This window comes from Thunnus thynnus, chromosome 6, assembly GCF_963924715.1.
Source record: "Thunnus thynnus chromosome 6, fThuThy2.1, whole genome shotgun sequence".
Taxonomy (NCBI): domain Eukaryota; kingdom Metazoa; phylum Chordata; class Actinopteri; order Scombriformes; family Scombridae; genus Thunnus; species Thunnus thynnus.
Genome location: NC_089522.1, coordinates 32,039,071 through 32,055,916, shown reverse-complemented (window position 1 = coordinate 32,055,916; position 16,846 = coordinate 32,039,071). Strand labels below are relative to the sequence as shown.

The window sequence follows — 16,846 nt, the reverse complement described above, 5'->3', positions numbered from 1 at the left end:
TGTATCGTTATCATAAGATGTAATTCAGCACATGACCAGTGGGGGCAGTATCAGGCAGCAGACTCAGATCACCTCAACAAGGAAGGACAGTTGTAAGGTTTTGTCCACATGTGGAGCAGGTATATGATCACAGGGACGGATGTGCAGTCAGAGCGACATCACCGTGACGTCGACGTGATCTCAACATCAATATTAAAGTCGCCTCCTTGAGTGTCGCCATGGTTTCTGTTTATGTTGTGCAAAAGCAGAAGTAAACAAGGAAGATATTCTGGTGTTAATAAGGATGATTCAGCCCTAATTTGTCCTCTCATGAATACGTTTTTTAACTCAAACTGAACACAAAGTACACAAGAAGGTGTGTGAGCACTGATGCTGCTGTCTGTACATACATGTTGGTAAAAAGTAACAGCAGCACTAGAGGTGGTGGTAGGAGGATCCAGTCTTTATGCTAAGCTAAGCTAACTGGAAGCTTCATATTTATCAATGAGAGTTTTATTCATCTGTTTATCTAACTCTCAGCAAGAAAGAGAAGAAGTGTATTTCTCAAATTGTTGAACCATTCCTGTAAGTTGGAGTCTTTTCAGTCGTCACCTCAGAACAGTTCAGCAGATCAGTTTTTACCCTGAAACATCTTTTTCCAAGTATCTGTGAAACAAAACCCCTGCGGTTCACTTTAAACTAAATCTCAGCTGTCAGACTGATGATAAAAATGTGAAGATGAGTGTTGAGGCAGTGTGTGAAGCTGTGAGTCAAACAGTCAAGACCACCACAGATCAGGGGACAACAAACGCTTTTAGTTAGAAAGAAAAATAAGAAAACAGGTAAAAACTAGTTTGTCTACAGCGACAGTGTATTGGAGTTTCCACTGAATTCCAACCAGAGTAAAAGCAGAATATTCATCCTCAATATTAGCAACTATGAAGTCACCACACACATCACTACTAAGTCTAGAAACACAACATGGCTTGGCTGACATGGTGGCTTCTGGCAAGACGCACAATATTATAGGCACTAAACTCTGGAACATGCAATATGGTGGCTGGTTACTGTAGTTTGTGCCGGGTCGAGTCCTGTGTTGTGAGTCAGTTCACAGAGGGACGTTTGAATTCAGACCAGGAGTCTGCTGCTGCAGAGTGACAGCATGCTAACAGGCTAAACTGCACTGAGCAGACTGGGCGGCAGGCGGAGCGGCACGTACGCAGAGGTGAGACCGCTTCAGCCTCAGGTGGACAAACTACACCTGCGTGACGTCACCATGATGCAACAGAGTGACCAAAGCAGACAAAAAGTCTATTTGAGGCACAGATTTTTATCCAAGAATGAAGACATTCACTTATTTTTCTTATTAAGGGGTGAACAGCTCAATTTTCCAACGTTGCTAAAGTGCTGGAGCCCCCCCCCCCCAAATCACCCCCCCCATCCCATTACCCCCCACCCCTCCCAACAAACATAAAGGTGCAAAGAAAGAAGTTTACTGATGTCAAAACCGCTGAGTGAGCAGAAACTTTCCAGCAGCATCTGTAGGTTCAGATCTGAGAGCTCAGAGATGATAATGTGATTTTTTTTTTTTTTGGTTGTAATTTAATTTACTTAATTTGAAATGTTGCATCTTATTTTCACATTCTTTCATTTTTCTGAGCTGTAAGGGTCACAGTTTAGTACATAATGTAGTCCTGATGTTTGTGGATGTGATTGCACAGTTTCACCACCAGGTGGAGCCTTTGAAGAAGAGTAACGTCTTTCTCGCACAGTTGCCGAGTCTGCTTATTATAAGCGACTTATGGCTTGTTTTTCTGTAAAGCCGCTTACAAATATTGGTTGTCGCGGGTTGCGTTTTTTTTTTGGGGGGGGGGGGGGGGGGCTTGTTCCTGAAGTGTAGTTGCTTATTTGGGCTTTACTTCCTGTACGTCTAATGTTAAATAAACTGACTGAGCTCCATCTAAGTTGTCAAAAATATCGCTGCCTGCTGTCAGAACCACGCATGTACTAGCCGCCGACGTTAAAATCCTTAGCTGGTGGTTCACGTGTTAGCACGTGTACCACGTAACGTTAGCAAGAGTCCTTGCTGTCTCCGTCTAATAAAGTGAAAACACCTTAAAACATAATCTTAAAAAAAAACAACTTAGCAGATGTTTTCGATATTATTATTGTTATTTAAACGCTTGATAGTTTGTCCTGATGCAGGATCCGTCCAATCCTCTTCCCTTCCAAGCACACAGGTGACAGTGAGTGAGACATTTACAATCAAAATCACACGATTGATGGAGTTTCTTTAGCTACTTCGCTAACAATGCCAGGGACTAAGTGGGCGAAGAGAAAAAAAAAACTTTTTGGAAAGCCGAGTTTCTTCTTTGGGGCTTGTTTCTACCTGGTTGCCTGTTTCTCTTGTGAAATCTGCTGCTTTCTTGTGATGAGTTGATGATTTTAGCAGCAACCTTAAATCAAAGGGTGTAAGAACAGAGGATGTTGTATTGCTGTACAGACTGTAAAACCACCTGAGGCAAATGTGTAATTTGTGATTTTGGGCTATACAAATAAAACTAACTTGACTTGAACAGCAGATAATTACACTGCCGGACCGTATCTGTCGTCCGTGTGGCGTCTCCTGCTTTAGCGTTGTTGCTCAGTTTGACGTATTTGTGAATTCACGTCGACTCTGCTACAGAAATCTCTCCCTGACGTGTGCTCCGCCCCGCAGAGGCTATCCTGAATGTAAGTACCCAGAAGTACTGCAGTAGTACTTGATTAAAGGCATAAAAACCAAACAGTTGGACTGCATGTGAACACTTTGTACCTCCTCTTAGTACCTTTTATTTTAACAGTTTTCACCGGTGAAGCAGTTTTCACAGAGTCCATCAGGTGTCATAAGGGGGTAGAAACTAATAACTAATAATGCTAATACTGCATGGATAACTAATTAATAATAATCTGTGCACATGGATTTACAAAACACAATGTTGAACGATATTGCTAACAGTATCTGACCTCCATACTACAACACAGCCGGTAGCCTGCTGCTAACGGAGCATTCAGACCGAAACAGTCCTGCGTTAAAACGATGATGCAGAAGGGCGTGTGTTGTTAAAGGTTTACAGGTGAGACGTGAAACATGATCCAGGAAGTCTACTTTGAGTATTGCATCACCAGACTGCCTCCGTTTAAATGAATGAGAGAGCTAAAGTCGAAATATCTCTGCGCTCAGCCCTGAAAAAGGTCACGTGAGGTCACGTTTCTGATATGGGTAATAGATCACTATTGATCAGAGTGTCGTGTGATCATACTTTGACACTCGTTGTGCTCCCTAACAACAACCTGGGACTTTAGTTCCTGCTGCTACAGTAACTTGACAGTAATTTGAGAGCACAAAGAAGTCCTCATGACACCTGCTCTGCGTTTTCATGTTGACTGACCGCTGAAAGTGTATTTGAAACTGGAAGCAAGCAGGTAAAAAAAAATCTCTCCTGGGCGCTCTCAAATCTTTACTTACAGACTCAAATTTAGTTTTCTGCTCACTGAATAGTTTTGTGTTGCCGTCCCCAGCACATCTAACCCCCACATGAAGCTGAAACCGGACCTCCGTCAGGGTTTTTCCTTCTGTGGAACACATCTTCCTTTACGCCACCGACCGATGGCCCGACAGTAAAAACCCACACGGGGTCGACCTCTGCGTACGTGCGGCTCCGGTTGAAGGCCTGCAAGGGTCTCCGAGCGACATGCAGGCGGTTGATTGTACAAACTGGAGGAGTGCAAACTGTTCCAGACATTCAACACGAAGACACAATAAAAAAATGAGTCCATTTCCCACTCTTTCATTAAGACTGAAACTAAAATAAAGCTACTGTAAAAGTGGGTTTGGTTTGATATTAAAATGCGCTTCCTTTGGAAACAAAAAGACTACCAAAACAAACAGATTCAATGCAGACCAGAATGGAAGAATCTCTAACCTGGAAGAACTCGCTGCTTTTGAAATACTTGAAAAACGAATGAGGACTTCTGGAGGTTTTCTTATCAAACTTATCTGACTCGTCCGTTTTCTTTTTTTTTTAGGCTGTTTTAGTGTCTGTGAAGAGGAATCAAGAACACTTGAAGTTGTTCGAATATTTAAAATAGTATTCAAAGACTCACTTCAGGATGAGGTCTGTGTGGAGTGAACTTGATAAAAAAATACTCATAAATCAGATTCGCTACCTGTAGGGGGCAGTCTGGAAGTGGATGGAAAAAAACATTATGACCCTCCTTTTCTTATTGTGGGTTTAATGGAACATAAGGAGGAAAATAAAATGTGAGATTTCTAAGAAACCAGTTTAAGGTGCAAACCGCCGCCCCCACATCACCTCTTGAGGCTTTCAGTAAGGGAGTGTCAGTCAATAGGAGGAGTTTTTTAGTAAGAGACCGTCAGTCAAGAGCAGGACTTTAAATAAGGGACTGTCAGTCAGCAGCACAGCAATGAATAAGGGACTGTCAGTCAATAATATCAGAGTTTAAAGCTGTATAACGGAGACAAAACAATAAACTATCAAAATACGAAATAAAAAAAAAAAACTGGTTATATTCCGGAAGCAACGTTTCGTTCAGAGTAATGTGTTGTTAAGCGTTGGTTTTTAGTTCCAAACTACTCCCCCCCCCTCCCCATGGAGACTAGCGGGACACAACAGCTGCCTTTTGATTATATATACACACACACTTTTTTTTTTTTTTATCGATTTTTCCTTTTCGTTTTGTTTTTCCTATAAAAAGACACTATCCGTTCTTCTCTTCTGCTGTCCCTCAGTGCCGGGTTGGCTCTCAAATCCACAACTTTACAGAGTCTCCAGACAGAATCAAACGGAGTAGAATCTGAGAACGTCCTACCAGCTGTGTGACGCTATCCTTCTATCTGAAAACAGTGTAAAAACATGAATCCTCCATGGACAGCCCAGTCACACTCCTCTTCCACCTGGTGCTGACTCAGTCAGTCCACCGATCAGTCAGCCTGTTCATCAGCCCGACCGATCAGCTGACTCTCTCGCTGACGGCAGTCCGTGACTCTACCGTTTCCTCTCGGCTGGGGCAGGGAACAGCGGACTGGGGGACGATGTCTCTGAGCTCCCTGCCCTCACCTGCTGCCTCTGGCTCTGCCCGGAGCCTGGCCCGGCCCTCCGCCCCCGGCACGAGACCAACTCCGGCCCCAGCTCCTCCTGTAGGACCAGGAGGCATGGAGCTGGGAGGCCTTGAGGTGCTGTTTGACCCTCTTTCTCCTCCTAAAATCTCTCTGCTTTCTGATGCCACCGCCAGCCCCCCTCTTCCCTCCGCCCTGATGCCCTCCGCACTGGCTTCCCGGCTTGGTAGCAGGCTTCCTCGGCCAGGCCGCGTGGTGCTCAGATCTTGGGGCTGTTCGCTCTGGTTCTGCTGAGAAGGGACCAGATTGGGTCTACTTAGGCTGAGAGATGGTCGGTGTGGCGAGAGATGCTGCAGGTGGGACCTGGCAAGCTGTGAGTGGGGCTGGGGTCGCGGCTGTGTTTGAATCCGCTGAAAGTGTGGTTGTGCTTGGGACTGGGACTGGGGTGGCCTAGCTTGGGAGAGAGACTGTCTGGGCTGTGGTCTGTATTGAGTCTGAAGTTGGTGTTGCGAAGGGTGCCTTGTCTGCGGTTGAGGCTGTGCTTGATGCCTGGATTGCAGGTGAGGCTGAGGTTGGGCTGGGGTCCTGGACTGGGGTTGAGGCTGAGTTTGGGCTTGGGTCCTGGACTGGGGTTGAGGCTGAGTTTGGACTGGGGTTCTGGACTGGAGTTGAGGCTGAGTTTGGGCGGGGGTTCTGGACTGGGGTGGAGTCTGAGGTTGGGTTGGGGTCCTGGCTGCGGGTTGGAGTTGAGGCTGCAGTGACTGCCGGGGTTGGGGTTGAGATTGTTGTTTGAGCTGAGTTGGGGGTTGAGACGGGTGCCTGGGCTGGGTCTGAGGTTGGAGTGCTGTGGCGGACTGGGTTTGTGGATGTTGATGCCTTGTCTGGGGCGGATGGACGTGCAAGATGGATGGGGACTGAGAACGGTGTGACTGAGGTGGAGCATGCTGAGCCTGAAGCTGGGTTTGATGCTGGGTAGGGGGGTGGACTGGCTGTGATTGGGATTTTTGGGGGAAGGCCTGGGGCTGACTGTGGGTTTGGGGTTGGGGTTGTTGGGGTTGTTGGGGCCGTAGTTGCGGCAGGGTATGCTTGGTAGGAGAGGGTTGGGGCGCTGGGTATCGAGGCTGGGCTTGAGGCTGACTGGGAGACTGTGTCTGGGGATGTTGCTGGGGACGGGGTTGGGGCGGGTGGCGTGGTTGAGGGGGAGGATGCCGAGGCTCAGACAGGGACTGAGGCGCGGACTTGGACTGGGGTTTGGGAGGAGCTTGCTGGGTGTGCTGGGACTGTTGGGCGGGGAGCAGGGGCGTAGTCTGCGGCGGCTCGACTTCAGGTCTGGACTGGCTGGAGGATGCGGGGTGTCCGGAGGCTGGAGGAGGAGGAGGAGGAGGCTGATCCAATGTGGAGGCAGAAGACTGTTGATGCCGATGATGATGATGGTGATGGTGGTGATGATGGTGGTGTTTGTGAGGTGGCCGGTCCTTCCTTTTGTGGCTTTTTGATGGACTAATGCTACTGCTGCTGCTGCTACTCCTTCCTCCTTCTCCCGCTGCTCCTCCTCCCTCTCCTTCCTTATCACCTCCGTCTTCGCCTACTTCCTCTCCTCTGCTTCCTCCGTCTCCCGCCGCTATTCCCGTTTTCTCCTTGTGCTTCCTCCCTTTATGCATCTTGTGTCCATGTGATTGACTTTCCTCTGAGCCAGTAGGCTGCTTCTGTGATTGTGATTGGCTCTGCTCAGAGGGGGCGGAGTGAGGCTCTGAGGTTGGTGCTCCTTCCCCCGTACCTCCCCCCTCCCCACCTGCAGAAGACCTCCTTACAGTCTCAGTTGTTGTAGCTGCTGGAGTCTGAACGCTCTCCCTCTCCTCTATTGTCTCTCTAGTTTTGCGTTTTTTGATTGGCAGGGCTGTTTCCTGGACGACAGGTTTGGTGGAAGACTCCTTGGCCGCTCTCCGTTTGGCCTCAGCGGCCAAGATGGCAGCTGCAGCATAGCTCCCTACTGATGAGGTACCAGAGGTTGATGCTGAAGAGGAGGATGCTATTGCAACAGTCGAAGCTGCTGTGGCGGAGGCTGGTTTCCTGCCCCGTTTTTTGGGGGTGGTCTGCGGTGGGGCCGGAAGTTCTTGTTCTGATTTCCTCTTCCTGCCGGGACGGGACTTGGTGGACACCTGGGCAGGAGACACCACCTGCAGGGGAATTACCACATCAACAACAAGTAGCATTAGCATCAGGATTGCATTTTTTAAGACTTCATCAACAGTAATAAACACTGCACTAGTGTTTGGCAGCAAGCATTTGCCTGACAATCTCAGATCTGACTTCAGAGGTAACCACCAGAGCTAAGTGCTGAAGTGTTTTAACCTCCAGTTCCTCCACTAAACCAAAGCTTCAAAAGACTGTCTGTAAGTTACACTGTCAGTTACTCCTTGTAATGTGGTTTCATTTTGTAAATAACTGCTTTTATCACACAAAGTGGGGTTTTTCTGGGTGACATTTTGGTGGCAACCAGTAAACAAAATTTCAGGCTCCAAGATTTATTAACCCATTATCCCTTTTGGAAGTGTCTATAATGCTCCCACAGGGATATCACATGCCCAAATCATCCCAACTAGCTCCTTTCAACAAGAAAGGACATAGTTTTATTCTAGGCTCCAAGTCCACAAAGCACATGTAGACCGGATGGCTAAACCTCTGTGACCTCTCCAGTATCCTTGCAAAAATAAAAAGGCACAACCAGGACAGAATTCACTCTGATCTCCTGAATCTGAGGTTAAACATCTATCAAAGTCTCCTTTTCAGCTCTCTGGCATAAACTTTCCCCCATGCTGAGAAGTGAAATATCACAATAATTAGTTCAAATGGGAACCACCATCCTGTCTGCCAGTCAATAACTACTGTCCAAGACCACGATTTACGTAGCCTTCAGTTATCTCCAGCTGAATCCGGTCGGCGTCTGGCGTCCGACATCTTGACTCATATCTCCAGCCAAGATGAGCAGTTTGTCTCAAGTTTGGGTGGAAGTTGAACACTTTGCTGTCAAGCTCCTCAGCCAGATGTTTCCACTTCACGTTCAATACAAGTTCGGATTTTTCAGGTCCTCTCGTTCTCTTCTTCTTTTTCCTGCTGCCCAGCTATAAAAGCACGGGGGGGGGGGCCCTACACCCTACACCTGCCCTTATAGGTGGTGAGCTCACATAGCGGTAATCATCTGAACAACAGATTGATCATACCTTTGAGGCAGTGGAAGTGGTACCGGTGGTGGACTCTGCCTTGCTGAAGGGCATCTTGACCAACAGTTTGCCCGGAGTCTTCTCGACCACACGCTTCATGGCCACACCCTCTGTTGCCTGGCGCATCTTTCCGCTGCCTAAACACAAAGAAACATAAACACGTATACAAAAAAAAACTAAAGAAAACAAGAAAACTCTGCTAATACTTGAGTTTAAAGGTATACTATGCAGGATTTATCAGTCGGCGTTTGTAACCACACAGCATTCAAAGTCGGCCCCTCCTCCTCGGTTCGACACCAGAGTGAGAGAGAGAGAGAGCAGCGGCGGTCGAGCGAGCTAGAGAGTGAATGAAGAGAGCGAGCAGCACTAAGAACAAAGCGGTGAATCAGATAAATGAAACGTTATTTTCTGATTGTTTCATGGCGGTTACGCTCTAAAGCATAAATAACCACACCCACACCCACACAACCCTGCGGGAAGGTGCCACATTGCCAGATTTTGAAATTATTATTATTATTATTATGAGCCTAAACATTGCTTTTTAGGAAAATTCTGCATAGTATACCTTTAAATTAATGACTTATGACAATGTAATGACAGTTACATTTTTTTGTGTAAGTGGCTGTGTACCTTTGGGCCTGCCGCGGCCTCGCCCCGATGGTTTAACCACTTTTGGTTTCTTGGGGGGCCGCTTCTCACGGCGGGAGGGGCTTCCACGTCCGGTTACAGTGAAATCAAAATCGTTGGGGTCAGTGGTTGTGTCACCGACTTTCTGGAAATAGGCGATAAGCTCCACCTTGGAACGAAACGCCTTTCCCTCGGAGCTTAATAATAATAAGAGAATAACAACGAAACATCAACGCTGACGCAGTGTTTTTACTCGTCTCACAGAAAAGCATCAGAGCATCAGGTGTGGGTGTGGCTTACTTGATCAGGTAGACATCGAACTTTCCCGCTGAGCGTCCGGATTTCCTCTGTTTGAGTTTGCGGGTCCAGCCTTCAGGCAGCGACGGGTCATCGTACAGTGGCCCACGGTCCCGGATGATGGAGCGCCGCTGCCTGGGTGAACCCGCAGACTCACTGCCGGCCGCTGACTCTGACCCCGGCTCCGAGGGGCCCGCCACTGGCTCCGACCCCTGCAGAGAGGGAATGACATGAAACCAGCTTCTCATCCTCAACACATTAAATAATCTGAAGTTAAGCTGTTGGCTCCACCTTTCCTTACCTGGCTCTGTGACTCCACCCCCGTCTGTGGCTGCAGGGCGGCTGTTGCCGAGGCTGTGGTCTCCGCTCCCTGGTCGGCATGGCGACGTTCCCTGCGAGCCTTCTTGGTCTTACTGTGGGACCTGGCTCTCTCTCTGGTGGGAGGCTGGGGGTCAACTGGTTCCTCCTCTCCCTCTTGACCCTCCTCCCTGTGGAAACAAATGGCATCAACTTCTGTAAAATTTCCAAATCCGTCAATAACATCCACCTTACGTAGCGATTGGTCAGGTGTGTCGCAGTGTGAAGGTAGGCAGGGTTCTCAATACAATACAATAAACATCCAGGAGAGTAGGGCTGGGTATCGGTACCTTTAAGGTATCGACCAAAATAACCCAGCACCAAGTGGTATCGAAACTTCTCCAGTGAAACGATACCTGCATTCGATCCTTTTTGAACCCAAACCTAGAAAAAAATGACTATTGTATGGTTTTACTCGCAGCCAATCACCGCAAGCATTCTTCAATTTTATGCAATCGGTGATTGGCCCACTACCACAGCAGCTACAACCCATACAGTCTGCGGTGATAATACTTCATTATACAGTTTTATACAGTTATTTAATGAATGTTTCAATAATTTGAACACTTTCGAAATGTATTTGTGTAAAAATAATTTGGATGAGGAGGAGTGGTGGCATTTTATGCAGCTGAATGCTTTCATTCAGATGATGGGTATCAAATGAAGTACTCCATTGGTATCAGTATAACTTTAAGGGCACTGGTATTGGCACTGGTATCATAATTTTTTAAACAATATTCAGCTCTACAGGAGAGGCCATCTGAAAGTTCACTCTATGAATTTGCAGGAGGAGGATGTGAACATTTACAACAGACAGAAACACTGACTGCAGATGTAGACAAACCATACAGTGTACAAACTAGTTTGCTTGAAGTAGAGCGAGGCTTTTACTGTGAAGCTATTGCAGGAAGTGTTGGGTTTACAGCTGCTACCGATGTCCCTGAACGCACCAGCAGGAAGAGTTCTCACTCAGTCTCTGCTCTACATCAGCTCTGAACCACATGACCCCCATGATCGTATCTTAACTTACACAAAACAATAGAGCTGATTTATCACTGACCGTGATGGATTAATAATCTGCAGCATTTTGAATCTATGAAAATTGATTTTCATAGAAAATAACCCGATGTCAGCGGCCGCCTGGAAGAAAAGATGAGTCTGAACACGGATGTGTGCTCCAGCTGTTCCTCCTCATTCTGCTTTAACTTCACACTTCAGTTGTCATGTGACGCTGCAGCGACAGACAGTCTGAAGGTTTCAACTCTTAAAAAACCAACAGGAGGGCTCATCCAGGTTCTTATAAACAGGAAGTGATGTTTACAACGACAAGACAGACACACTCACAACAGCTGATGTCTGCAAAAACACCGACACATCCTCTCTGTTACTTCTTCTTCTTCTTTGTGCTTTTTGATGCCATCCACAAACTGAAATATGGCACAGTTCTCTTTCCTGACTGTATTTTATATTCTATTGATGTGTTTTATTACTATGTTTTTTATGTCTATTGCTTGGCAGAACATATCCTGTCCATCTGTCTTATTTAGGGGTTGCAACTAACAGTTATTTTCATTATCAATTAATTTGCCAAATATTTTTTTTTAACTAATTTCAGAACTAATATTGATGTAGTAGTTAATTTCTTTATTATATATTCATACTATGCCTGGCTGTTGGGGTCGTACATAAAATGTTTCTGTTGTTGTGGGACGATTAAAGTGAAAAGTATATCTGGTAAAAAACAGTCCACAGGAAACAGGAAAGTCCTTTATGGAAATAAATGTTCATGTTGAGTTTTTCTTTGAAATGAAATATCATTCATTTTCATCGTGTTGACGCAGAGGCAGAAGTATCAGATAAGGTATTATCTGAGTGGCTAAATACGAGTAGGAGTCTGTGAGGGGAAAAGTTTCTGTAATGTGGGTGAACTGACGCTGGGTAATGTGTCATTTTTCCATCAATCAGACTGAAAGTGACATCCTGACCTCTGACCTCCTGAGGTTACACCGGATACGTGAGACGTATTAGTGTACTGACAAAACAGAATGTAAAACGTATGAATGCACACAACAACTACATTAAGATGTTACTTCAATCATGTAGAAACAATAGAGAAGAACAGAGGACGTTAAAATGCATCATTATTATTATTATTACTTTTTTAAGTGATATCATATTAAATCTTTGCAGTGTGATGCCAAATATGAAAAAAACAACAACAAAAAGTCTTCCAATGGAAGTAACACCCAAGTTATTTAGATCCCCTCCAGACATGTTTCACTGTATATAAAACAATCTACTTTAAATTAGAGCTGCTCGATAACGGCAAAAATCATAATCACGTCTTTTAAACAGTGGATTTCCTCCAACTTTAAATATAATTTAACTGAAAAACAAATAAATTAAATGTAAAAAATTAGATAAACAAAATAAATAATATATAAATATATGTACATTTAAATAAATGATATAAAAATAATAAATAATAATAATTGAGATCAACTATGATGTAGCACACTTCAACAACCTACTGAAAAAAATACAGCCGACATACAACAGACTAAATAATCTACTTTAAATTAGGGCAAAAATCATAATCACGATTATTTAACACGTTTCAACACTCATTGACCAACTTTAAATATAATTTAACTGCAAAACAAATAAATTAAATGTAGCTATAAAATTAGATAAATAAACAAAATATAAAAATAATAAATAAAATAAATAAAGATAAAAATAAATGAGATCAACTATGTTGTAGCGCACTTCAACAACCTACTGAAAACATTTGATAACGTTAAAAGTAAAGTTAGGCTTTGTCGTAAAAAAGGCGAGAGACAGAGAGAGAGAGAGAGAGCAGCGGTGGTCAAGCGAGGTAGAGAATGAATGAAAAGAGGGAGCTGCGGTAGCGAAAACAAAGCCAGTAAAAAGAGAATTAAACGTTATTTTCTTTTGAAACAGTACACAAGACAAAACGAGAGTATCGTTGCAAAACGGATAATCGTTTTATCTCAATCCTCTTGTTTTCATAATCTTTGGAAGCCAAAATTGTAATTGAAAATAAAATTTGATTAATCGCCCAGGCCTGCTTTCATTAATAATTTGTGTCTGATATGATTTGTCCACCAAAAAAAAAAGTTAAATGATCTTGATAAAATTCTTAAAATAGCATCTAGTCCTTCTCCCTCATTAAAAAATCCCAGAATCTATGTCAAGTTTTCCTGCTGGACACCAGATGTCTCCTCCTTCACTGTAAAGTCTCAGTGTTTGTGCTCTGGAGGCTTCAACTTTCCACATCACGCTCGTGTAAGTTGAATATCGGACCACGATCGGCTTCCAAACTAGTTGTGGTGTCACAAATCCTGCTCGTAGGCCTCCGCCCCTTAAAAATCTGATTTTCAGTGAGCTCGGAGAAACTTTCCACTTGCACATACATCATTCTGCACAGAGAAGAAGAACAAACATCCGACTGAAGGAACAAGAAGAAAAACATGTTTCTGCATGGAGGGACGTTAAGTAAGTTTTCTCTAATCTTTGATTTTTGCTGAAATATTGGATCATTTGAACATTTATTGAAATGAAAGCATGTGAGAAGTTTAGAGGGAAAAATCACTATTTGGTGGAGCTGTTAACAACTCATAGACATGTGAAATGTGACCCCGACTACACACTGCTTTTTGTAAGACGTCAAAAGCCAAAAAGGTTGGAAACCACTGGTTTCATCTTTAACAATGTGTTGTATTTTAAAAGCTTGTTATATTATCCATTGTGTCAAATCTTCATCTGAAAAGTAACTAAAGCTGTCAAATAAATGTAGTGGAGTAGAAAGTACAATAAGTAAGAAAGTTGAAAGTTGAAGCAGTATCTGACCTCTTGACCTTTCAACACTCGTTATGACTGACAAGTGATTTTTTATGTTAATAATTTATAGAGACATGAAGATGTGAAAGAAAAAAAATGAAACAAACTTCTGAAAAAATAAATATTTAACATATACAGTATGTTTTTATTTTTCATGATTTAAATCCAGGGATTTAACTGGTGTTAAGGTCACTAAAGTTTATTCTGGGAATTCTGGGATTTTAACATCTTGAGGAGGAGTTCACGTTATATAATTTAAATTTAAATTTATTTTATTCTTTTTATATCTTTAATTTAGACAGAAAATAAATGAAATAAAACTGTATTATATCCTGACAGTTGGAAGCATTTAGATCATCAGATTAAAATGTACAGACGGATTTTTTTTTTAAAAGTGAAAAATAAAAATGATTCACTGAGGTCATGTGAGGACACCTGAACAAAGACAGTGAGATGTGGTTGTAAGTTCCTAAATCTAGTAAGGTACCTTTGATTATTTTGCTCCATATTCTGTTGCCAGAGGTCAACGCTCTGTGTGGGGTTTTTTGTGTCCTGTCAAACATTTTCATTCTTCTATTAAAATAAACAGATTTTTGATCATGTTAAAGAAGGCTCCTCTGTTATCCTCCTGCGGTTTGATCAGAATATTCAGTGTTTTTTTTATCTGTGTGACATCACGGCAGACGCTCGTCGACTGGATTAACGCCCAGACACTGTGGTGCATTCAGGAGCTGCCGGGACTATGGGGAAAAACACCTGCCAAAACTTCACAACATGAACACGCTCAAAAGCTGGATGTCGGATGTTTCCGCCTGCGATTAAACACGACTGTCACATTACAAGATTTAAAATGATTCAAAAGTCAAAGTGTACATTTTTACTTTGCGTATTTATGAGTAAATGTCGTCGTCTTGCTGTGACGAACGTCTCGACGGACTACGGCTAACATCAGCAAACAAGCTAACAATGAAAATGCTAACGTGTTGATGTTTAGCAGGTATAATGTTTACCGCGCTCACTTTTAGCATGCTAACATTAGCTAATTAGCAGTAAACAAAAAGCACAGCCTCATTATTCTTGCAGGTATTTGGTCATAAACTGAAGTAGATTGTGACCAGATGAAAAGTTGAAGTTATTACGATTGATCCTGAGGGGAACGTGAACGTGTGAAACTAATTTCACGACAATCCATCCAACGGTCCTGAACTGACTGACGTGCTGTGAATGTGGCTAAAAGTTCACACTGAAACTCAAAAACAGATTTATTATTTTGTATTAAAGGTGAATTTTATGAATCTCACTTTTAGTTTATTTAACAGATGTTTGTTTGATTTTTACGTCCCTCCGTCACATCTTCAGTCAGATTCACGAATCACGACGACGGGATCGAACAGCAGCGATAATTCTGACTGTATCTCACTGACGATATCCTGACGCTGGTCGCTGCTTTCTCAATTTGTACGACTGGAACCAAAATTCAGGTAGTTTTTGCCAATATTAATGTTATTTACTGTTTTGGTTTTTTTAATTTTCATACATAAGGAGTTATATATTTGTCTTGTGTCGGTATTTATGTGATTTTTCACTCTGATCCAGATAAACTGAAGAGTGTTTACAGATTACAGCCGTGCCTAACGACACTGACCATCATCTTCTTCTTTTTGACTGATGTTGAACTTTGTACGGAAGTTAAATAAAGACTTTATTTTACTTTTATGTTGTCTGGACGCTTTTAACAGTTTTTATTACGAGATATGGTTTTATGGTTTTTTTTATCTATAGTTTACTTAAAAGCTGCAACGATTAGTCGATTCATTGATTAGCTGGATGTTGCGTCTGCTTACATCTCATTAAGTTGTTAAATCCCAAAATAAATAATATCCCAGCGTTTATCTCACTCCAACATTTAGATAATAAAGTTAATCTCTCGACGGATAGATCTGACATGTAACATTATCATCATGAAATATGTAGAGCTGCAACGATTAATCGATCAATCACTGTTAAATTAATCCCCGACTATTCTGATAATCGATTAATCATTTCGAATAATTTTTTTAACGGCTGGTCGATTAATGATCCTCATCGGTCTGTCAGTCCTGGACTCACGTCTGTAAGTTCATAAACTTTATTGTCTTTTGATCCCCAACAAAGTAGAACTGAGACAATAAATGTAGAAAATGAATCTAAAAGAATTCTGATAATCAATAATGATTTGTTTCAATAATAAATATTCTCCGGTGTCAGTTTCTTGAACGTCTCAGACTTGCGGCTTTTCTCCGTTTTATATCAAAATAAACTGATTATATTTGAGTTGAGATGTCATATTTCACTGTTTTCTTACATTAAACAGACCAAAGAATTTATGGAGTCGTCATCAGGAAAAATAATCTGCAGATTAACTGATAATGAAAACAATCATTAGTCAGACGTCCTTGTTAACGACTGCATGCGCTTTATGAACAGTTCGACCATAATAAGCTTTTTCATTTTATTTTTCTGAAGCCTGAAGAGGTCAAATGATCCGGTAAATTCAACATTAAAAAAAAAACAACATTAGAGGAAAGTATGAAAAGAAAAATATAATTTTGTGTAGTTGAGTCAAGAAGAAACTGACAACTTATAATTCTCAATTATAAGTTCTACGTGCAAAGTTTACTATCAATGCTAGTTTTTTTAAATTATTTGTTTTTTACTTGATATGTATGCATGTAACTAGAGTTAATATGTATGTTTACATAAACGTGTGCATGAAGAGAAAGTATGTACAACGTGTATCTGAGGTGTTTATATGAATCATGTATATTAAAAAGTGTTTTTTTTCTGCTCTTGTAGTTTCTACTGACAGTATATCCTGTTATCTATTAACAGCTATTCTACTATATTCTATCCTCTTCTTCTCTATTCAATTAATTAGTCAATTTTTAAATCTTTATATCATCAGAAAATAGCGCAAAATATGCATCTGTTTGCCAAATTAACGTCCAAAACTAAAAGTTTACTGTGAAATAAAACTTGAGAAAAATCAGCAAATTCACACATTGGAGAAGCTGGAACCAGAGAATTTTTAGCTTTTCTCTCTTTAAAAAACTTACAAAATAGTTGCAGATTAATTTTCTGTCAATCAATTAATGGACAAATCATTATGTTTTGTTCTGGTTTCTTTCCTGTTCTTGTATTTTGTGATTTATTTTTACGTGGCTGCTGTAAAACTGTAGTTTCCCTTTGAGATTAATAAAATAGTCTATTTAAAAAAACATTAGAGGAAAGTCTGAAGAGATAAATATCATTTTGAACAGCAGAGTAAAGCAGCAACTGACGATTAGTTCTCAAGTAACTTCTCTTTTTTTTTTTTTAATCTTTAAAACATCAACAAATAGTG

At 42.2% G+C, this 16,846-nt stretch overlaps 1 protein-coding gene across 1 annotated transcript in view; it reads right to left on the bottom strand.

Moving 5' to 3' along the window:
- Window positions 1-773: 773 nt before the first annotated feature.
- Window positions 774-16,846, bottom strand: part of mecp2 (methyl CpG binding protein 2) — a 17,865-nt gene continuing 1,792 nt past the window's right edge. Inside the window, exons 2-6 of the mRNA XM_067593422.1 lie at window positions 9,545-9,731; window positions 9,247-9,455; window positions 8,950-9,143; window positions 8,320-8,456; window positions 774-7,275 (exon numbers count right to left, since the gene is read on the bottom strand). Coding sequence (XP_067449523.1) covers window positions 4,993-7,275; window positions 8,320-8,456; window positions 8,950-9,143; window positions 9,247-9,455; window positions 9,545-9,731 — 3,010 coding nt within the window. The 3' untranslated portion in view covers window positions 774-4,992. The remainder of the gene's footprint in view (window positions 7,276-8,319; window positions 8,457-8,949; window positions 9,144-9,246; window positions 9,456-9,544; window positions 9,732-16,846) is intronic.